The 22,789-nt window shown below is 45.6% G+C and overlaps 1 protein-coding gene across 1 annotated transcript in view; it reads left to right on the top strand.

Moving 5' to 3' along the window:
• Positions 1–22,789, top strand: part of LOC138265619 (putative serine protease K12H4.7) — a 313,417-nt gene that overhangs the window by 17,610 nt on the left and 273,018 nt on the right. Inside the window, exons 2-3 of the mRNA XM_069213485.1 lie at positions 5,733–5,920; positions 11,062–11,294. Coding sequence (XP_069069586.1) covers positions 5,733–5,920; positions 11,062–11,294 — 421 coding nt within the window. The remainder of the gene's footprint in view (positions 1–5,732; positions 5,921–11,061; positions 11,295–22,789) is intronic.

The raw sequence follows: 22,789 nt of genomic DNA, 5'->3' as shown, positions 1-22,789 counted from the left end.
CCTCACTGCTCACAGGCAGGGGACCACATATTGTAGTACTCTCTGGGTTTCTCCTCTGGGCAGACACTTTGCAGGCAGACCTCAAGTGCCCCTCGCTCAGCTCAGCTATCCCATTTCCAATGCTGTTATTTGGCAGCAGGTTGCAGTCATCTATGTTGATTGTCCCTCACAGGGCAACATTAGCAACACAAAAGGATGATGGACGGAGTGTTGAAACTTTTCAAACACCCCCCTTGCTATTCCCCAGTCCCAGATCTGGGTTTAATCCATCGTTCTTTTGCTCACCATGCCACCCCAGTTTGGACCCAGCCATATGCAAATCAGTCTTGACCGTAATCCCCATGGGAACAGTCCAGCCTGAACTGCCAGGCCAGGTCCTCCCTGGACCGGAAACAAGCATCCTAGGACCGGTTTCAGAGTATCACCCTTCATCAGCCAGGCTAGCTTGAATCCAGTGGCACAGTGAGCAAGGGACCCACGTCTGGGCATACCCTTCCCACTTAAAGCAACTTTAGCAGCACAAAAGAATGATGGACGGAGTGTTGAAACTTTTCAGAATTTTTGTCCCTCATCCCTTTTGGAAATCTGACAGTGAGAGCTTCCAGCTCACACAACTTCTTCTACACATTGGTGGGTGCGGCCTCCCTCAGCCATGAGAAATTCAGGATTACTGGGTGGAGAACCCAGCCACTGTTTATAGAGCCCTTCCAGGCATCCATTGTTGACTCTAGTTCTCTGTCCGCAAACGATTTCTAAGCATTCTACCATTTGCTGTGTTGGCCACAGCCAGTAATTCTCAGGTGAAAGCAGGAAGGAGGGTGGGCACTGGAAGATCTCTCTTAAGGCCATCCAGATCGCTGGTACATAAGGGAGGGGGCAGCCACCACATTTGCCAGTCAGCTAGCTTTTGTCTTTAATACCTCATGGGGAAGCAAGGCAGGACATGCCAGAGTAACACCACTCAACTTCAAACACACTTATGTCTCCTCCTGCCCTCCCTCAGACCAGTGAGTGAGTTAACCACAAAATGCCTAGGTCTGACAGCGGGGTTCTGCAATTCATGTATTCGACTGGGAGGTGACTTTCATTCTTCATTTGGTGTATAACACCTACACAATGGAATAAAAAACATTTTTAAGTGTCAATGGGCCAACCTTGCCCACATACTCCGTATACACTAGAGTGTGCATGCAAGTGCACAGGGTTGTGAGATAGGACTTGAAAACCCATGTGCCTCTCTAGGTATCAAGAACAATACCTTTCCTACTGTAAACCATTCTGCCACCACTTTCTATACCTTATAATCCAGTGAGGTGAACAGTAAGTCTTGCTCTTTAAAGGTGGCGTGCTTGATGCCTCATTCCAGACCACAGAGTCTGCCCTCTGGGGCACATCAGTTTACAATACCTATCCACAGCACTTCCTATCGCAACCCCTATGATGGTTGTGTGTGCAGAGATCAAAATCTAATTACAAAACTGGGCAGAGGGGTGCATGTGTGCTCAGTCTTCAGGCAGAGGCTCGTGCCATCAAATCATGTAGGGGTACTTTCCCCTCCCATCAGCAGCTGTGTCCCCAAAGAAAAGAGAATGATTCCCTACCCAGGGCTGGGTCTACTGCTTATGAATCATGTTGTCAGGAAACGATTCTAAATTTAGGCATACCTAATCCAGATGGAAGTATGCTTTTTTTCTGTCTGTCCCATTTCCAGGTGTTCAGCAAAGGGTGATGGAGTGGGGGTTATGTGTAAAACAGAATAGAAGTTGTCTGGAGGCACTACCAGTTTAATAAGGTCCTTAACCTTACCGTACATAATCTTTACACTAGTACATTCTGAAAGGCCAAGGGAATTTAATCTCTTTTGGGGTTTTCTTGCTAATGAATCCGTGTCAGGACCACACAGCCCTTTAGAAACCTCAGTTTCTCTGTGCGCCAGCTAATTCCTTAGTACAGAAGTTAAAACCTTTTTTCTTCTCCAACTCTCACCCCTTCCCAGTAGGCCCACGTAGAGATCATTCAATTTATCAACCTCTAGCATTTGCCACAAAGTTTCTTTCCACCTTATTTCCAGATCTGTTTTGCATGTGCTTACCTGTTCACAGCTGCAAAGTCCCTTATTTGAGTGGCATTCTATGGATCATTTCCTTGGATCCATAATATGAATAGATTGAGTGTATAAACATCTTTGTAAATGATCTGATTACTTTCTACTCTTGCCATCTACACTTAAGTCTTTGTTCTGCTCACCTAAAACCCTTCACTTTTCAAAACTCAGATGCGTGTAGCTCCGTATATTAATCCCAAACCCCGTGTAGTCTGTTCCTGCTATCTCCATTGTTCTTGATTCAGCCATCATGTTTCTGCTTAGTGTGACAGTCTAAGCAACTGTGCTTTTGCATGAGTTGCTCTTTTGGCGTTGAACCAGTGAGATGACTGGTAAGTTCGAAACAGCTCTCCTAACTGAAATATCTACTGGACAAAGGATGCAGGCAAGAGAGCTCGTGGAGAGGAGAATGTCCCTCTGATTACAGTGACCTCGCAGAGAGGCAAGTTCATAGGACTGTGAACTCTTACAGGCACAGGATAAAGGTCACAGGCACGGTGGGGAGATAGTGAAAGATAATGTGAGCTTCACACAAGCTCTAATTGCCTACGTTTCGTGGTGATTTGATAGTGAATGAATCCTCAAACGTTTTGTTGGCTTTATATTCAAATGTTCAACTACCAAGACCCTTACAATGCAGGTAAGGATACCCTCTCATTCGGTATGGGAGCTGAAAACAAAACTGCCAAGACAACATAATGTCACACAATAAGTAAATAATATGTCAAATCCCTACCCATTCTGTGGCATGCTTCATCACAAGATCTGCTGCTCACTGCAGTTGGATGCTTGGTCCATGGTGGGGTCCTAGCGAACTCGAAGGAGGTAATGCGTTACCAATGTACAAGTAGTGTTGCTTGCCTTTCTCTACTAAAAAAAATGTGCCTTAATTGATTATCTTTTTCTAATTTAGGTAACCTGTTGGGACACACTGAATATAATTCTGCAAGCATACTTGAACTGTATTAGTATCTCCTTATCTGAAGATGAAAAACAGGAGAGCGTATTAGGACTCTTCACAATCTGTTTTTGACTCTCTATAGTATCCCTAACTGGTATTTGGGGACAGTAGATATTCCAAAACATTCCCTATAGCTCTGAGACTCTGTAGAGCTGCAGTTCATTTTACCACATTTACAAAATACTAGTTACTACTAGTTCATGAAGGTTAATTTTACTGACAAAATATTTCCCTGACAAATTCATCAGAGCCAAAGATAAAGATGTTTGCTTTCCCTTCATGGTTTTGAAGCCTAGGAGGGATTGTAGGTTCCCTTAAGCCACATTCCCCACTCGGGCTCGACTCAACCGCTGGTGGATAGGGCAGTGGCTTCTTGTGTTTCCAAACTCATCAGTAAATTGTAGAGTCTTTGGGCTAGGGCTTTCTTCAGAATTGTTAGAGAAAAAGTAGGAAGCATTTATGACCTTGGCGTTTATAGAAATACAGTGAGAAAATGACACAAAGAAAAGGAATAGCTAGGCGTTAGTAGTGTCGAGGATTGACGCGGGGAATGTCAGATGATGGTCATACACAGAAATTGAAAAATACAAAATTAGTTAGTCTGATTGTTGTTTACTTACAGACCCTTGCGCAAATTATTTATTCATTAACACTGCAGGCTTTCACTGTTAGCTTTAAACTGGTTAATGTGCGTCTGAATGAGCATGTTCAAGAGATGCATCCTCCAACAGAATGCCAAGTAAGGCGGCCTCTATGGTGCGGCACCCTTGCACCATCCTTCATCCATAGTATTATAAAATTGCGTTCAAGAGATGTGAGGAATCTCTGGATGTGGCCAGCCAAGACACAAGTAAGAAACAATTAAGAGTTTAGGGACTGACCTACTATGTTCAGTGCAATACTTGCATTAGTGAAAGAGAATTAGCAGCAGTGCCGTACTAGCTTCAGTTCAGCGTCTCGAAGCAAGCGGGATGACATGCCTGTAAATGGGTTTTAAAGTTGCATTTCTTTGATTTTATTTTCATTCTTTTATTATTATTTGGTTTTCTGTTACAATTTCAACCTCCATATTTTCAGATTACATCTGCTTTTGGTTGCTAATTCGGGATTATAATTGTATCAACCTGGACATGTTAGTTTCCCTATACATTTATTTTGCATACATTAATTTCAACGTTTTAAATCCTTTTATTTTTTAGTAATGTGTAAAGATATTTAAGTATTAAGTCTTCACATGATTTATGTATTTTTTTTTCTCTTTTTCTTTTGGTTTGTGTATTGTCAAAGGAATGTTGTCATGACTGACAAAAGAAAAAATAATAGTCTGTTAATCAGTCATTTGGCCAGTGTGTCTCCTCCCCCCCCCCCCCCCCCCCCCCCCCATCAAGTACCACTGGAGAAAAGCTTGACAGTATGGGCAAGACAAAAAAAGTGTACTTAACTGCACGAGTTTCTAGTGTTTATACGAAAAATAAGAGCAGGTGCCAAGAGGAGATCATGAAAACAAGAGAACAAAACCACCACTATTAACAAAAATGCAGAGACCGTTTTGTTGTGGCCGCCATTAAAGGGCACGTGGCTGCTGTCCCCGTATCCAGAAAAATAATGAAAGGAGCCATAATGTTCGATTGGGAGGGATTTTTAGAATACATTATTTAAAACATGTTTTATTGTTTTTAAAGTTTGCGAAACCCAGGGCTGTGTCCATGGACCCCAAAACCTATCTTGAGCAAATCCTTCCCACAAAAACAATCAATTTAAAAAGGCTATACACAGCTGGGTTTTGTCTCTCCCGCCCTCCCCACTTATTCATGCAAGTCAAGGTAATGGGGCACTTTCGAAAACGAACATCGGTGAACAATTCTTCAAAACAAACTATCGTACGCTCACCGGGTGGCTGTGTAATGTGGCCATGTGAGAGTTCATTCATCTCAATTGAAAAGGTAGTAGTACTGAACAACAACTTTTAGCATCCGTTTTTAATCTGTGTAAAATAAGTCATACTTTGACATACAAATTGTTTGTCAAAGTTTTTTTTTTTTACAAATGACTCTGTAACATCGCACTCTGCTTCAAATGGTTACTTTTCAAAGGGGTTGACGCTTTAATGCTGATAGCCATTGCAAACGAAATACTTTAATGACGCAGTGCAGACGTGGGATGGGGGGGGAACACCACTCCTGCACCATTGTGCCCACAACAAAAATGTAGAGCTACTCTGCAGTAATTCTGTTCTAGTCATCTCTCAAAAATTAGTAGATAGGACTTTGTCGTTGGTGAGTAAGATACCAGGGGCAAACGTATCCTCCATGGAAGACTATGTACTATATAAACGTTTTACAACTTTGAGTAAACTTACTTTCCAAGCTTCGTTCTTGCACCTAGAAAGTTTGGCCTCGGAAGTATGTGGACCGTTGTGGAATTATTGTGGTGAGTATGTATGTTCTGACGAGAAATTGAGCAGTGTTATTAAGATGATCCTTCCGGGGGAAGGGGGTGGGAATGAATACAGCTGCATTTTCCAATGATCCGAGGCTTTGCACTTGTTTGAACTTACATGTTCTTGATCAAATTAGGAAACATATTTTTTTTAATTTTTTTTTTATTTTGGTATCATTAGATCTCAAATCAAAATGGCATATTAATTCAATTGTCTTCTTATTGCAGCGATATTTCATAGATGATTCATTTGCTTCAAACGGGAGCAACGGCCCGGTTTTCCTGATGATTGGTGGAGAGGGACCCGCAAATCCAGCATGGATGTCACATGGTACCTGGTTGACCTACGCTCAAAAAATGGGAGCGGTCTGCTTAATGCTGGAGCACAGGTTTTATGGGGAGAGTCACCCTACTGAGTAAGTTTTGTTATCAGATAACACATGTTCTCATAACATAGTTGTGGATAAATGTGTTGGTGTGGTCTTGTTTAAAAAAAAAAAAAAGAAAGAAAAGTGGGGAGGGATGTTTAACATGGCGCTCAGTCCTCTATCTAAACAGCTGTGTAGTTCGAATGAGGTCGTGCACATAGCAAAATGCACCGTCATAAGGGCCAATATAATGATCTAGCACTGGCATTTCAGCTTAAGGAGGAAGTTAGACCCAACATGTTTTGGGCATTAAAAGGCCCTCAATATAAAATCTAGGAATCGTCCAGGACATTTTTTTTTTCCAGTGTAACATCTGTCACTTGTTTTCCAGAATTAACAACTGAGATGTAACACTTCACTGCTGCCATCTTTATTCCTCCTTCCCTCTGTTGACCCTTCCTTCCCAAGGGGCACATGTTGCTTAGTTTCTTTATGCAGAAGGAGACTTTTCCACGTTAAATGTGTGAGAGAACAGAAAGGAGAGTTCCGGTAGCCATAGAGTTGCGGTGGCCAACGATCTGCTCAAAAGCCTTAACTGTTAGATGTTGGCGACCAAATGCAGTGTCTTCAATTCACCTCATGCCTCTTTGACCCATTACTAGACAGGCGTGACTCGCGGGAAAGAAAAGAGGCACCAACCATCCGCTCAGTCTTGTTACAGGCACAGGCTCCCAGCCTGCCCTTCAGCCAATCCTCATGCTGCTAAGAGCAGTGTTAGGATTGGCTGAGAGCACCCAGGCAGACTGGGAGCCTGTGCCTGCTCGCTCCAGCCCAGCAACACAGTGCCTACCTGGAGAGCGCCGGCGAAACGTACATGCTCACTGCCCCCTCTGGCCCTGTCACACCTGTTGCCGGCCTTTTATAGTAAAAACATAACCAAGTTTATTATGTTTTTATTATAAAAGTTTTGCAGCTGCTGCTGGTGGGAAGGAGTGACGCTCCTCTGCCGTGGCGGAGGAGCTGACCCTCCTACCACACACACCCTAACCCTTTACCTCTCTCTTACAGGCTCCTGCTTACTCCCTTTGAAACAGTTTTCTGTCTTTCTCTTCCTCCACGCTTGTTTTTCTCTCTCTAGCTCTCTGTAAATGTCATATGTGCTGGTCCCCAAAAATGAAAGCCGGTGGACTCAACCGGATCAAATTAAGCACTGGTGGATGCCAAGTTTCAACTATCAGCAGGTAAAGCTGAAAAAAGCAACAGATGTTTCATTGGAGAAAATAAAGTGTCTAAATGAATCTTGTTTTTTTGTATTATGGGCAAGGTCATATTGGGACAACACATAAGCCTGGCAATACACCAAAAAACTGACATCCATATGTGGATTGCAACCTTTCATGAACCATTGTTTGGTTAGTACTGTTGGTCTAATCTGTAGTATAATATGTGGTAAAACAGGAGTTCTTTCCCTAGTCGTCTTTCTAATATTTTAGCTCTTTTCATTCTTTCACCTCCCTTCGTATCTTATGTGCCACCATTCTTTTCCCTTCCGTCCATCTTTCTCTTCACTCTTACTACTTTGTATCTTCTTAACCGTTCTCCTTGTTTTCTCTTACTTGTTACTCTTCCTTCCATCCTATACAGCCTATTTTCTTTTTCACTCCTGTGTCCTTTTCTGCCCTTTAACCATTTTCGTTTTCATACCCTTTCCACTTCTCTTATCTTTTCCTCCCCTCGGGTCCTCCAGATACCTTTATTTTCCACTCAGCCTTTCTTTCTTTTCCTCCCTTCAGACTTCTTACCACCATTTCCCGCTGATTCCCCAGCATCTAGTTCCTCCTGTCAGCCTTGGAATATCTGTTTTCTCTCTTCTGCTCTGCCACTCACTCCTCCCCATACAATGCTACTCTTCCAGAGGCCAAGGTTGAGCTGTTTCCTGGGTGCACTGATGGTGCTGTGTTGCTCTGCTCTTACAGCCACCATACGGCCAATATTACATTATCACATCACAACGCAAACAGCGACCCATCAGTAAATGTTTATTGCAGTAGGGAGAAAGGGGGGGGGGTCGACGTTGCGAATTGCAAAGCACATTTTATTGTGTTTAATGCAATCTCAAACTCCTCCAAATCAGGCGTCAGACACTTTAAAAGATACAAAAAAACTGACTGAACACTGAGTTTATCAAGTATGGTTACTTCTGTCATGCTTTATCTGAATTCTGTACACTGCATTGCACCCTGAAATGAGCCTTTGATGTTAGCTATGGCTACCTTTCGAGAGTCAAATGTAGAAATGAACTTACTTATTTTGCAACTCAAATAAAAAGAGTAACCACCATGTGTTTGCATCCTGTGCAAAAAAGTGAGTTCCGGTGTTGCATTGCACGCCATGGTGCGGCAGACAGGCAGGTGCAGAACAGAAATAGAGGGCTCCATAGGACCCTGGTTAAACATATATTACCTATTGGCGGTGCAACTAGGTAGTTATAGTAAGGACCATGTTTCCACAGGAAAAGCGTTTTTTTGACTTGACTATATCTTTGGCACCGCTTGACGAATCTTCAAAAATGTTTCCCAAAAAGTGTTGCGGGGATTCTTGTTGCACACGGAATGTTTGGGGGGTGATCTTTCAAGCGGGGACCGAGGAAAAAGGGGGCTAAAAAAATGTTGTTTCCCATGTTAATTCCCATAGGATTATTTAGACGCATCTACAGCCTGAACCACTGGACGAAATTACACCAAATTTGGCAGCTAGCTTTCAGTACTCAGATTACGCTTTCGCTTATTTGGTGTTAATCTGTTCAATAGTTTTTGTGAAATTAAGGCAAGTTAAAATCTGTATAACTCTGGCAACGAAGCATTTGCGAACAAAGACGAGCATGTGCAAGGAAATGCACAGTTCTGATTGCCTTGGGACTTTGCTTTGCTTGAGCCAAGTCCAAGACTAAAGTAAAAAAAGAAAAGGGCCCAGGATAGAGTCACCATGACCCCTTAGCACTTGTGGGGGGTCCCAGAGAGACACCCCCCCACCCCCCCAACAGCAAAAAAGCATTTTTTTAAAATTATTTTTTTACCGCATAGTCACGATATTTGTGACCATATTTAAAAAAAAAAAAAAAAAAGGGCCGGGCTCCTCTGCTTATTTTGATTTTTTTTTTATACCCCCCCAATTGGGCCAGGTCCTTGGGGCATTAAAATTTTTGTGTGGTGTACCTTCCGGCCCCCTACACAGCCCCGGGGACTGCCACCTCCCCAGGGCTTTCATTATTATATATGCAGGGGGCCTGCTACCTCCCCAGGGCTTTCATTTTATATATGCAGAGGGCCCACCACCTTTGCTATGCACAGCTAATTAACCCACATATTATATCATTGATGACATATTCTGTGCCATCTTTCATATTCTCACTGCAACATTTGCAGTAAAATTATTGATGAGACAACTGTGCATGGCAAAGGCACGCGCAATAGTTACCTTAGAACTCCAACTATAACTGCTGAATTTCTATGGTTTTGTATGAGAAAATATTATATAGGCTTGCCAATGCTCATCTACAGGACCTGGCTACTTGGAGCAATGGTTGCCCCACTAGTCGGGCAGTTTAAACCCTAAAGTTATTAAGAAATGTATTTACAAATAATTGTTTCCTTCATGGTACAAAACTGAATCCACTGTTTTCTTTCCCTGGTGAAGAAAGTTTGTCTTCCGAAATACACATAGCTTAGCGTATGTATCCAAAAGTTTTTGCAACCTACAATTCGAATGTCTTCATTATGAGTTGTCCATTATTCAGTGTTGCAACATTGGTGCAAGGATGTACCTGCTTCAAATTACAGACTTTACAAGTATCGGGTATTGGAAATGGTAATGGTATTCCCTGTGTATCAGAGCGTCATCTCTGCAATAAATAAATATACTGTCATAAATGCCTCATCGGGCCAGTGAATTCATTTTCAGGGACGCAAAATGGAAAAGCTGCTTCTTTTGAACTGATTACCCAAAGCATTTGATATGCTCAAGGTTGTGTTCTTCACACTGTGCGCAGTGGTATCAGGGACTATGACTTTGTAATAAATACACTGTTATGGTAGGTTACAATGTCACAAATAGGCTTTCATAAGAAAAGTAGACCATGAAATTTAGGAAGCTTGCATGTGTTATAACCCCACTGTATGTGATAGCTGGAATCATGCTTGATATTGGTAAATTTGGGTGACTTGAGTATTACCATACTGTACCTAGTAACATCCCTGCTCTGTTTGCGCATCCGTAGCCGCTCTTATGATACCACTCCTTTCGTGGGCGTAGGTTAGTTTTGGTTCAGCCCACTGCCGACTGTTTGTAAGGGGTTTTGGTATTACTCTCTGCCTTCTCCACAATCGTTCTGTTTTCATCACCGGTGCCCTTATTCAGTCCATCATCATCAGTTTCAATTACCTGTAGATTCCTTGCATGCGCACACTTAGACTCATGCACTCTTGTGCTCCCTTTTGCTTCCTTTAATCTGTAGCACGTCATCTATCACCACTGCCCCTGTATTCATCGTTAAAATAAACTCTTCACCTACTTATCTTATCTTGTTCCTATAACATTCTCTACAATCTACCTTGCCATCCCACACATCTGTTCAGCATCGCTCATGAACTGTATTACTCATTAGCCTCTATTACGAATGGCCTGGTCGTCCTCCTGATAACTATACTTCTAGAAGCCTTGGGTGCAGAGAACTCTGGGAGGAGGGGAATGAAGTACCCTGGGATTACAAGTGAGGCTCTGAGGGCTCACTTTGGAATGAAGAATTTGCAGGGGAGTCAGTGGTTCTGTGTCTGATTCCGTGATAATTCCTTGTACTTCTCTTCAAACTTGCCTGCAGTTTCACCCAGATATTTGGGCTCTTGGTAGCTGAAAAGTGCAGGTGAAAGTAAACAGATCTACTGTGTTCCTGTGGAAGCTCACAATTCTGGTATTGCCTGGAAATTCAGTTAACGGTCACTATGGAATTTAGGAACCACACGTAAAGAGGGCCATTGTATTGTTAACATTTCAAAGTTGTGTTCAAATCTCCATTTTCTCAGTAGATTTGTGATTTGCCACAAATGTACATAACTCAGGTTTGTATTCATCATTTCACTGTGGTTTCTACAATCTGTGGAAAAGACATAACCTATTTCTATCCATCCTCCTAGGGACATGAGCACATCCAACCTACGCTACCTGAGCAGTTTGCAAGCTCTCGCTGACTTGGCCCACTTTCAGACTGTGATGGCTGAGAAGTTGGGACTGAGCAACAGGAAGTGGGTTGCATTCGGTGGCTCCTATCCGGGGTCCCTTGCTGCGTGGTACAGACTGAAGTACCCACACCTGGTCACTGCAGCTGTCGCTGGTAGTGCACCACTCAAGTCAGTCGTCAATTTTGTAGGTTAGTAGAGGATATTTGGTCAAACCTTTAAATATTCAAATATTGCCTTTTTTAGGAATCTGAACATATGCTCATTAACTATTGAATGCTTTCTAGAAAGTGTTCTAAATGATTTCTTCTGTTTACCTATTCTCTTTTTCACTTATTAAAGCTAAATTGTTGTTGCACTAAAGAGTTAATAAAGAGAGTACAGAACCTGTCACCATATACATGCCTTCCTCCCTAGTTCTTTGCCCAAGGCAGAAAAACTACTATCAGTCATCAAGAACGTTTTCCTGCTGGTTATAGAGGCCACTCCAAATCCAACATCACTGCTTTAGAAGTTCAGAATAAGGGAATGTTAATGTGCCCTTTGTGTAAGAAATGTGTGGTTAGGTTTAAAACATTCATTTGGGTACCGTTAGATAGCTACTATATATAGGAACTCACCAACATGAGAGAGTGGGCATTGAGAGGGGAATTTCCCCTACATATTGTACAATTGTGTTGTTAGGCCCTTAGTGCCTGACTGAGTATCAGATGTGCAGGTTTATGATTTTAGCCCCAGCCTTGCATTTATCTAGTGTGTATGTATACACCTAAGCCTGCCCTTTGATATGAGTGAGGTCCTCCACCCATTCTTTGATCTGAAGGGGTGCACCAAGCGTGCCCACATTATGCAGACAGTGGAGTACTGTCCCTGTCTCGGGATTAGTACATAGACTGGTGGTGGCAGCAGCATACAATTCATATGTGTGACCAGACCTTTTTAATTGTGTCGCTAGAGAGGTTTACAGGCCCACTTGATTAAAATTCTGTTTCCATGTTATAACATCCTAGGCGTGTGTTGTACATGGTGGTGTGCGGCTGCGTAGTACATGCATTCTGTGTAGGAGTGAACCACAGTCTGTGTGACATTACTGAAGCTGGAGGGAGGAGGCTCAGACATTGAATGGATGGGAAAAGAAACAAGACTTTTTTAGAAATTTATATTAAGTCTTTGGTTGGGAGGAGTTGCTTATCAGTCTTCCTACAGCACTGCCATTTGGTAGCTAGTGTGGATGAAGAGTATTGCAAGTGGAATAACAAAACTGGAGGGACCCCCCTGCAAAGAACATGGAGAGCCCCTCCCCCTCTGGGCTTACTCGCACCAGGTACTGTGCTGAGGGAGCCGCTTGGGGCCTCCCCGCACCGTGGGCCTTTGTAACTCCACTGGATGGTGCTGCAGATTCTGTTGTACAAGGCGAAAGGGACCCCTTACGTGAGGCCAGCCTTTTGTCTTTCACTGACTACTTTTTCATTCTGGCTGATGTCAGCCATGTGCAGAAATCATACAACCTTTTGTGCCTCTATTGTGGATGATCCTGGCTGGAGACTAATCTTCTGTGTGGTAGTTACTGAGTTATACCAAACCCAGACTACTATTGAGGCACTGGCCGAATCCACAGACTCTGATGAGAACTGTTGACTAAAAAAAATGTGCACTACTAAGAGTGTTGGGAGGGGGGAGATAACTGCACAGGAGTGTATTCTCACTATGCTTCGCCTAAGGGAGGAAGTTACATGAACCTAGAGGGAAGACCCAGAACCAAGAGGGGAGAAATGGGAGGGACACAGCTGGGAGAGGCATCTATGTACTCTAGAGTCAAATCACTAAAGTGCATTGTGTATATATGTGTGTGTAATACTTAGTGCTAGTGAGCCTTAAATTACTTTTCTTTTTGAAAGGCAAGCAATGGATTGGACAATTAGTTATTGCACTGCTATGTTTGTTGAGTACTAAGTTTGAGCAGGCCTATTCCACTTCATTGAGAAGCCTGTGATTGCTTTCCATCACTACCACAAAGGGCAGTATTGAATGGGGTTGTACTTGGCCCAGTTTGCAGAACCATAGAAGGGCACTCCCTGGGACAACAGAGGGAAGCTATCTCGACCCCCCCACAGTTGAGTCCCAGGAGACCCTGATTGTCCTGTGGACCCCTCAAACAGTACCTGACAGTCCGAGAAAATAACTTGCAGTTTGGACAACAGCTCATAAAATGAGTAGCAACCGCTGTCCAAGTCATAAGCTTGCACACACAAACAAGAAGTAGTTACCATTTTGACAAACCGTTGAGACTATTGGTAAAGACAGCTGGACCAGCAGTCGTGTGCTCTGTGGCAACTGCTGGAGCAAATAACCCATTGAGGCTTGCAGCAGATGGACTTGGAATGTTTAGAGTGATAAGCAGGATATTGCCATAAAAGTCTTGTGTGGATCTAATTGGATTCCTGCCGTCATGGGAGAAGTGGCACAACCCCCATTTCGTTATTTGGGGTAAATGAGTTTCCTACTGCTGATGGCAGGTGTGCTTCCTCTCTGAACGATCCCAACTCAATCCCAGTATTCAGTGAGAAATATGAACAATATATAGAAAATAATCAATGAAAATGATACATCAAGTTTACTGACCTATTCTAAATTGGGATGTGAAAAAGTCTTAAAAATATTTGAATCTTGGTGAAGGATTGAAATATGTACTAAAAGAAAGAACTCCAATAAAATCACAATTTCTTACAACAGCTGATGAGGCACTAAAATATTTAAACATGAAGAAATCGGCAACTGCAGCCATTTTGAAATTAAAGTTGAACTAGAGTTCTATAACCTTTCTGAAATACTTTACCTTCCCTCTAGTGACATAAAAAATGACAAATTTACAAAAATTAGTAAAATCCAAACAGTAAAGCAAACTGTGCAAAAATGTAATGATATATGAAGCCAAGCGCTTCGTTTTGTAAAGGTAAATCTGCTGAAAATACAAAAGCTGCAGTGCATTGTGGCTCTACTGTGCTATCAGGCAAACTGGTGTGAAGATCAGGAGTGTAGTAGTTTGGTTGAAAGAGGGCTTAACTTTTTTGGTTGTTTCTCTCTGGTTAGTTTGTTTACATTTTCTTTTTGGGGCTGATGTGTGGGCTGTGGGGTAAAAAGAGAATACCCTTCATTAACAATAAAAAACGTTTTTTGAGATGGGAAGTAAGAAGTGGTATTATGTCTATTTTATGTAATTTGTTAATCATTCACCACTTTTCAAATGCCTCCTAAATTCAATTTCAGGTTTCAACCAAAACACAATAATATTCAAAATACTTTTTTTTACAAAGTATTGATTTTTATATTTATAATCCAATATTTTTTTATTTGCTCACATGGGTTTCAATCATACGTCTCCTGCAGAACCACAGAGGGTGGACGCGGACAGAGTAACATGTGGTACCCTGTTTCATGCTCAAATGGGCAAAAAATGTTTTGCATAAGCTCTGTGCACTCTGCTTGTTGGGTTGGGTGTGTTTTCAGACCATCATTTCCGTGCTGAACAAGCATAAAGGTCTTGCTTTAAATTAGGCCTTCACATGAAAATAACTGAAAGACAATAGAAATTTTCTTTGTGTCAATAAGTATCCTATTGTTCTGTGATGAGCATGAAGACTAGAAAGAATTTTAAACCTCTTCTACGTACACCTTTTTTTGTAATGTTTTTTTATTATTAGACAATTGCAATAGTACAAAAATGGTTCAGAATTAAAACAGATTACAATGCACTGTTATACTTTTTGTAAGTGACAAACAAGGTCAACAGCTGTTATACCTAAGGAGAGAGGTGAAAGATAGGAAAGGAGGAAGAGAGAGAGGTGGGGGGGGGGAACCTTTAAAGGGGTAGAGGCACAGTAACACAGGATTAAGGGAGTTGTACATCTCGGCTGATGAGTAACAGCCTAGAATCCATAATATCGGCGAATACCAGAGACTCCTGGAGAATTCTCCCCCTCTATTACTATCGTGCAGTATGTCTGTGGGACGAGCTGTCCGCCTGTTGGGCCAGATGTGGAGGGCTGTGGGGGGAGAGGGCTGTAGGTGGGTGTGTTATGGCACAGTTGAGGCATATAAGTATGCGGAGAGTAACAACAGTTGTCGGAATGTGCCATCGGGTCATTGCTTCTGGTATGTAGGGTAGGTGGCCCACATCGGAGTTGGCAGGGGATAAGGGGAGGGAAGGAAAGAAGAGGGGGCAACGGGGTTCAAAGAGGCCCTGACAAAAGATAAGTGTATGCATTTGAGGGGGTTGGACTTAAGAAGAATAGTGTGCTGTGAGTCCAGATGATGTCGGGTGAGGTGAAGCATAGCATTGCGCTACGTGGGAAGGGTAGCATGGGTACGGTGGGGTAGGGTAAAATAGGCTATTATGCTATTATGGGGTATTTTTGGTGGGGACAGAATGATTAAGAGGTTGGCTACGCAAAGCAGGTTGAAGATGCACAGATAGAGTTCCAGAGCCTAAGGGAACCCAACGCCCACCTTTTCTGGGGGGGATGGAGGGGCTTGAGATAGAAAAAGGGACGGAGGAGGGGAGGGGCGGGACTGGGACAAGGAGGTGGGGGGGTCCAGGAGGGGTGGAGGGGGCTGTAGGTCGCAGTAATGGGAGCAATGACAAACAGTGGGGAAGGCATGTAATAAGCGGTCTATGATTCTACATCAAGGAAGTGTGCCCATGTCTAATTAAATAGAGCTTCTTGATCCTGCATAATATAGATGACCCGTTCATATGTGGCTGTCTTGACCATTTCTGCTATCCACTCTTTGGGAGTGGGGGGCGGTCGACCTCCAGAGGCGGAGGATGCAAATCTTTGCTGTCGCCAGCGCCGTATGAAGCAGTATCTGTTGCGGGTTTATGAGAGCAGGGAGATGTCCTGTGTTGTGCAGGACTAGGAGAGAGGGAGAAAGCGGCGACCAAAGCGTCAATGAGGTGGCGAGGGTGGAGCCCACAGGTTCTCACAAAGCCTGGACCGATGGGCAATCACAGAAGACATGAGTCAAGTCACACCGGGTCTCTGAGCATCCAGGTGGGCTTCTCGGGTACCCGTGTCTAGGGCATCTATTACTTCTGACCAGTCTTCATGTCGTAGGCCTTCTAAAGGCGCTTCTGCCATTTAGAGCGTAGTGTTTCAAGGAGGGGCTGCGACTATAGGTGCTGTGTAATCACCTCATATAGACCTGCATTACACCCTTATGGTGGCCCCATGTCTTAAGATAGGCAACTACGGGCGAGGTGTGGAAACCCAAGAGGTGTCTCCCATACCTTGTTGAAGGCAGTGTTTTAAGTTGTAGATAACGCCTCTCCTGTCGAGGGTGGAGATGGTTTTCCTCTCTTAGGTTCCCAAATGGTTTAAGTACTCCTTCTTCAACAATCTGGTCCAGACTGTCAGTGCCGGCCGCACTCCATTGTGGCCAGCCGAGGGCGTCTTCCCCCAACAAGTAGACTGTCATTTCCCCAAAGAGGGGCCTGAGAGTGTAAAAAGGAATGTATTCTGAGGAGGCGGTGCGCCCTACACCAGGCTGCCTGCATCGCTTTTAGTATTGGGTTGGCTGGGCAGGTTGTGAGGGGCGCTGGTGCAGGACAGGCCACTTAGTCTTCCTCGATGGGAGAGTAGCAACCTTTCCGTAACCACCCATTGTGGTGGATCCGGCAATCTGGGGATCATGTATGCCAACTGGGACAGATGGAGAGCAAGGGCGTAATGTTCTACCAAAGGGAGCCCCATACCACTGCAAGAGCAGCGTGCTATAAGTTTTGCTGACGCTAAGCAGGGGTGAGTGGATACCCACACGAAGGAGCTTATTGCTGAATCTATCTGTGTCAGGATTGACAGGTGCACCTGGAGGGGTATCATTCCTAACACATATGTAAAGCGCATTAACGTGACCATTCTCACCACCTGTACTCTTCCCCACATGGCAGGCCCAAGTGAGACCATTTCTCAGTCTATTTTCATGCGAGCAATGAGAGGGTCCAGGTTATTTGCCACCGTACGTCCTAGTCCTTGATTAACAAGTATCCCCAAATATTTGAGGTGAGTAGGGGTCCATCGGAACAGGATTCCATGTATCGCTGCCCTTGTCATTATGAGCGAGAGGGGCAGTGCTTCACTCTTGTCCCAGTTCACACAATAACTGGATAGGGTTGCAAAACGATGAATAATCTCAAGTAAGGCCGGTAGGGAGCGTTCAAAGTCTGCTAGGGTGAGTAGGATGTCATCTGCATATAAATACAATTTTGAGATTTCCCCCCCCCCCCCCCCCCCCATCCCCCTGCAGAGGTATGCCTGTAAGCAGTGTAAGTTGGCGGATAGTGGCTGCGAGCAGCTCCATTGCCAGTAGGAATGGAAGTGTTGAGGGGACAGCCCTGTCTTGTCCCTCCACAAATTGGAAAAGGTTTGGATATGAAGCCCCCACAATTGACTTAAGCTATGGGGCATTCGTATATCAGATGGACTTTGACAATGAATTGATCACCCAGTCAAAATGTTTGCAAGGTCGCAAACGGATAGTCCTATTCAATGCGTTAGAAGGCTTTTTCAGCATCAAGAGACAAGGCCAGGGCTTCGTCTGACAGGTTTCTGGCTTCCCACAGGGAATGGGAAAGAGTGTTTCAGGTGATTCCTAGAGTTACGTCCCGGTACAAATCCCACTTGGGTGTGATGGATTAAGGACGGGACAACGTTCCGCAAGCAGGCTACCAAGACACTGGCCAGAATTTTTATATCTCCATTCAGGAGGGAGATGGGCCGATAACTGCCACAGAGTAGTGGGTTTCGCCCGTGTTTTGGTATGACCGATATCATTGCCCTATTGGATATTGCGCCCAGCGAGCCCTCACAACATGCCTCTCTGTGGGCCTTATATACGGTGTTGACTGCCTCTTCTCTGGCCCACTTAAAAAATTCCACAGAAAAACCATCCTCCCCTGGTGATTTATGATAAGGGAGGTTGGAGATGGCTTGTGTTATTTCATTCTTATCTCCCCATCCAGCAGGATTGGGGGGGGGGAAGAGTGCTGTTTAAGAAGGCCTCTACTTGGGCGGGGCTGGCTGCCATTTCCAGGGTGTATAGACGTTGGTAGAAAGCCACAAACTCGTTGACAATTTCCTGTGGGCGGGTAAGTAATTCTCCGCTGGGGGACGTGATAGCGGGAATGGCTTGGGCAGCCGCTCTTTGGCGGAGTTGTGCGACCAAAAGTCTACAAGCCTTCTCCCCCTGCTTGTAGTGTCACCCTTGCAGGCATTGTAATGCTTATTCGGCCCGAGACATGTATAGCTCATTAAGTGCCATTCAAGCTCGCTCTAGGAGCTGGCGTGCAAGGAGAGAAGGATGGGTTGTGTATTGTTGGGTGAGATACACTATGTAGTCCTCCAGTACCTTCTGATGGACCCTTCTGTCCTTATTTTGCATCATTTGCCCACATAGAGTTGCTTTTGCAGCTGCCATAGCCCCCTCTGAGAGGGGGCAGTACCTGTGTTGTCACGCATGTGAGTGGACATGTGGGCCTGTAGTTGCGCTTTGCCCTGGGGTAACAGGAGCGGTGAATAGAAAGGCGCCATGGCTTGCAGCCTGGGGAGTTAAGGCCCGTGTCGACGGATAATAGGACGGGGGAGTGGTCTGAGAGGCCGCATTCTAGTATTCGAGATTCCTGGATTTGGGCCACCACACTGTGCATCACAAGGAAGTAGTCTAAGAGTGATTGAGTTTATGTACGGACAATAGAAATGTGTATTCCCTGTTGGTAGGGTGTATAAGCCGCCAGTAGTCCACCAGCTCATGATCTGTCGTCACGTCAGTCAGGATGACCCTGTCATGGTTGCTACCAACATCGATGGGTCCAGATCTATCTAGCACTGCATCTCGGGCCAGATTCCAGTCTCCCCCTATAAGGTAGCGGGTTGCCCCTGTCTCTGCAAGAAGATGGTTGATTTGTAGGAAGAACATTCGTTTGGGACCGGTTGGCGCATATACTGAACCGACACATATCGAGGAATCTCCCATCTTCAATTAGGCAAACACATATCTCCTCTCTGGGTCAGTCCATGATTTTGTGACAGTTACGGGCAGTGTCTTATGGAGTAAAATCACCGCCCCACATTTCCTTGATGCTCCAGTCCCCGATGCCTGCAGAGCAGGACAGCAACTAAATAACGATTTCCTCACTCAATCACGGCGCAGTTTACTTGATTCAACGTCAACTAGTTGTGTCTCTTGAAGAAGAGCTATATCAGCCCGCTTGGATTGGAGGTAAGGGAGTATCTTCTTTCATTTCACAAAGTGCGTCAGACCATTGACATTCCAGGATAGGATCAGGAGTGGATGGGCAGTGATTGGGGCTATTCCAGCTATGGCAGAACTGGAGGTTGGGGGAGGGGGGTGAGTGGATGGGTAGGAACTATGGGAGTCAGAAAGGGGAGGTGCTAGGTAGGACGGGGTGGGTGGGGATGGTGGAGGGGGGAGGGGAGGGCTGTTGGGTGTCAGGTGCCTGCCTGTGGTGGTGAAGAGAGTGTGGAGGCGGATAAGGTAGAGTGGAAAGGGCTAGAGGGGGTGGGAAAGGAAGGGGGTACGGAGAGTTGGAAGAGAGAGGAGATGTGAAGTGGTGGGGAGAGAAAGATAAGAGAAAGGGGAGGAGGTGTAGGGAGAGAACTAGGTATGAACTGGAGAGGGAGGAGGGTCGTCCGGTCAAAGGGAGGAGCCGAGCCCCAAGGGTCCGGATCTGTGGGCTGCGGGTCTAAACCTGTGAGACCTACATGCTCGGTTGGGAGGGCACCGTCTGGGGAAGGGCGCGCACAGTCGGCTGCTATGTGGAGGGCAATTGTGAACGTTATTCGGGACTGAGCATGATGCCACAGAATCCCAGGTGGAGGTCCTGGACATGAAAAAAGTTTAAAAGAAAGGAGATGGGCTGCAGAGAGAGGAGGAGAGCGAGAGGTGGGGCGCATCTCCCACGTCATCTACTGTCTGGGCAGAGGTGGGGAGGCGAGCATAAGTGAGAGCTCTGCGTGTATAAGAACATATAGTAGTGGTTAGTGACAACTGTGATGCTTTATTGGGTAGTAGCAGTGGCTGTGGGCGGTCTGGGGAGTTTGGACAGCCTGGTTCTTGTGTCAGTATAAACAGTAGGTCAGCGTGAGATTGGCCTAATGAGACATTGTGGATTGAAGTTCAGTACTTTTCAATGTTTGTTTAACCCAACAACTTTGCACAACATCCTGTATCTCACAGGTTACTCGGTACCTTATTCAGATCACTTATCCCTGCTGTTACACCAGCATAAGTCTGGTACACCAACAGGGTGGTAAGTAAATCGGGGGAGGGGGCAGAGAAATCAGAATGGGGCAGTGCCACAGACCACAAAACATAGTTGTACTAGACATTGCAAGCGAATAAGGCACACCCATAATCTGATTACGTCACAACTGTATATCATAGAACAACATAACATCATAACAATATGCGGCAAGATACTCATCTGTTCGCTGATACGGGAGCAAAGTCACTTCTCGATCAGGTCTCCTAGGTCCCGAGTGTCCCTTGTTGCAGCTGTGGCTTCATGTGGGGAGTTGGAGAGGTTTCAAGGGGTAGCAAGACTTGTCCCTTTCTGACATCTGGGTGTGGAACGCCACTGCCTGCAGTACTTGGCCTCTGTCACCATGGGTCCTCACGAGTCTATGTGTCTGCCTCTGGGGTGGGAATCAGTTTGGTGGCAGTTATTTCCCTCCAGTGTTTCTGTAGAGGGAGGTTCACCCTGAGTGTCAGTGGACCGTTTTTCAAGCCGTTCCAGGGGAGTTGTATCCATTGTCTGGGGCGGTAGGTTATCCAGGAAAAACCCTAGATCCTCTGGTTCATAAAAGTCCTTGAATATGCTGATTTTGGTGATCCACATTCTCGCTGGGTCAAACAAACCATATTTCACATCCAGTTGGCGTAGTCACAGTCTAAGGGACAGGAATGCTTTTCGACGATCGTTGATCTCCTTCGAGAAGTACACTTTGATGCCAATCTCATATCCCTCTTTTGGGAATGGTCCTTGAGATCGGGCCGCTTGGCGAAGTTGATGGGCCTGCCGGTGAAGTAGAAGACAAGCAATGATCAGGTGGGGTCTGGATGCCCCATCCTGCCGCTTTGGGCCCAGACGGTGCGCCCTCTGAAACTCCAATAGTAGGTCAAAGTTTAAGCTAGTTAGTGTGGGGAGGACGTTCCGCAGAAAAGCATGGGTGTCTGTCTCTTCTATTTGTTCTGGAAATCCAAAAAAAGCAAACGTTGTCTCTGCGACTCCTCTCTTCCAAATCTATAAGCTTGCTGCGGAGGTATAGACGTTCTTGGTCTCTGTCCTGTGTGGTGTTAAGATGGTCTCCCACGGTCGCTACCTGGTGCTACAGCCCCGATACGCGGGACTGGAAGCCTGCAATGTCTAAGCGTATGGATTTCATCTCCACTGCCAGCGAGGATATAGCAGAGTCCGTTCCCTCAAGTCTGCGACCCCCAGCTGTGATTTCCTGAAGTATGCATTCCCTAGTTGTTTCCTGCTCTGGACAAGCCGTGATGTGGGACTGGGCCACCGATTGTGGTCCTTTGGCAGAGGTCATGGATTGAGAGTTTTGGAGGGCTTTGGAGAAGAGAAGTTGTCTTGCTGGCTTACCAGGGGATTTGCCTGCCATTTTGCTGTTGGGCATCTCTAGGACCGTATACTTAGGTTTGGACCGAAGGCTTGAGTCCTTGAATCCACTCCTCCGGCAAGTTATCATGATTCAGTATCAAAGAAGGGGTGATATAGTGGGAGGGTATTGGGATCTGACCCTCTTGTCCAGCTATATGGTCTCCCTAAGTAGCATTATGGATGTGGTCCGTGGTCCGACCCTGTCCGGAGTAATGTTGTTGCCCGGGGTGGGGAGGGGGGGGGCGCAGTGTCGTCTTCTACAATTTGGAGTGGCTTCTCTATTGATGTATCACTGCAGGGTCCACGGGGCCACCTTATCCATCACACATTCAGTATTCCCCTTGAAAAAGTAGGGTTGGGGTAGGCGGGGTGGTAAGATGTCTCTGGTTCCTGGAGGGTCCCCTCTTTTGGGTACCACCTCCGCCTGGGCTACACCGCCCAAGGGCTCTCACCTCTTGTCTGAGTCCCACTGATGGCGCTGCACCAGGGGGGGCGGCAGGCGAGGCCTGCAGGCGCAGTTGTCGTAGAGCTATCACAGTTGAGGGTGCACCCACTTGAGGGGCCGTGCTGTCTTCGGTAGTTTGGGTCCATGCCTCCCCAATATTGTCAGTGACTTTGTTGGTGACGGTTCCTTGTTGCGGGGGCCTTCTAGGTGCAGATATCGAATGTCCCGTGTGGGGGCAGAGAGGGGGAGGCCACTGGGTGCTGGAATCAAACAGGTGGGACAAGGTGGGACATAATAAGGCAAGTTACAGTTGCAATTCTGAGTAGGGGGGAAGGAGGGAGCATCTACAGCAGTGACAGTGGCGGGGGGCACCGACCCCTCGGTGGCTCCCTCGCTTCCCCGTCCGTTCTCTCTAGTACCTCACAGGGTCTTCAGTCTCCCCCCTCCCCCTCCCTCCTCCTCCGGTCGCTGGGTGGCGGTATCTGCGCAGAGCCTTGTGATGCTTTGCAGGAGGAAAAGAGAGTGGAAGTCCCCCTGCTGTCCTTTATGGCAGT

This window comes from Pleurodeles waltl, chromosome 11, assembly GCF_031143425.1.
Source record: "Pleurodeles waltl isolate 20211129_DDA chromosome 11, aPleWal1.hap1.20221129, whole genome shotgun sequence".
NCBI classification, from domain to species: Eukaryota; Metazoa; Chordata; class Amphibia; order Caudata; family Salamandridae; genus Pleurodeles; species Pleurodeles waltl.
The sequence above is the reverse complement of the archived record's forward strand: the minus strand, read 5'-3'. Positions and strand labels throughout refer to the sequence as shown.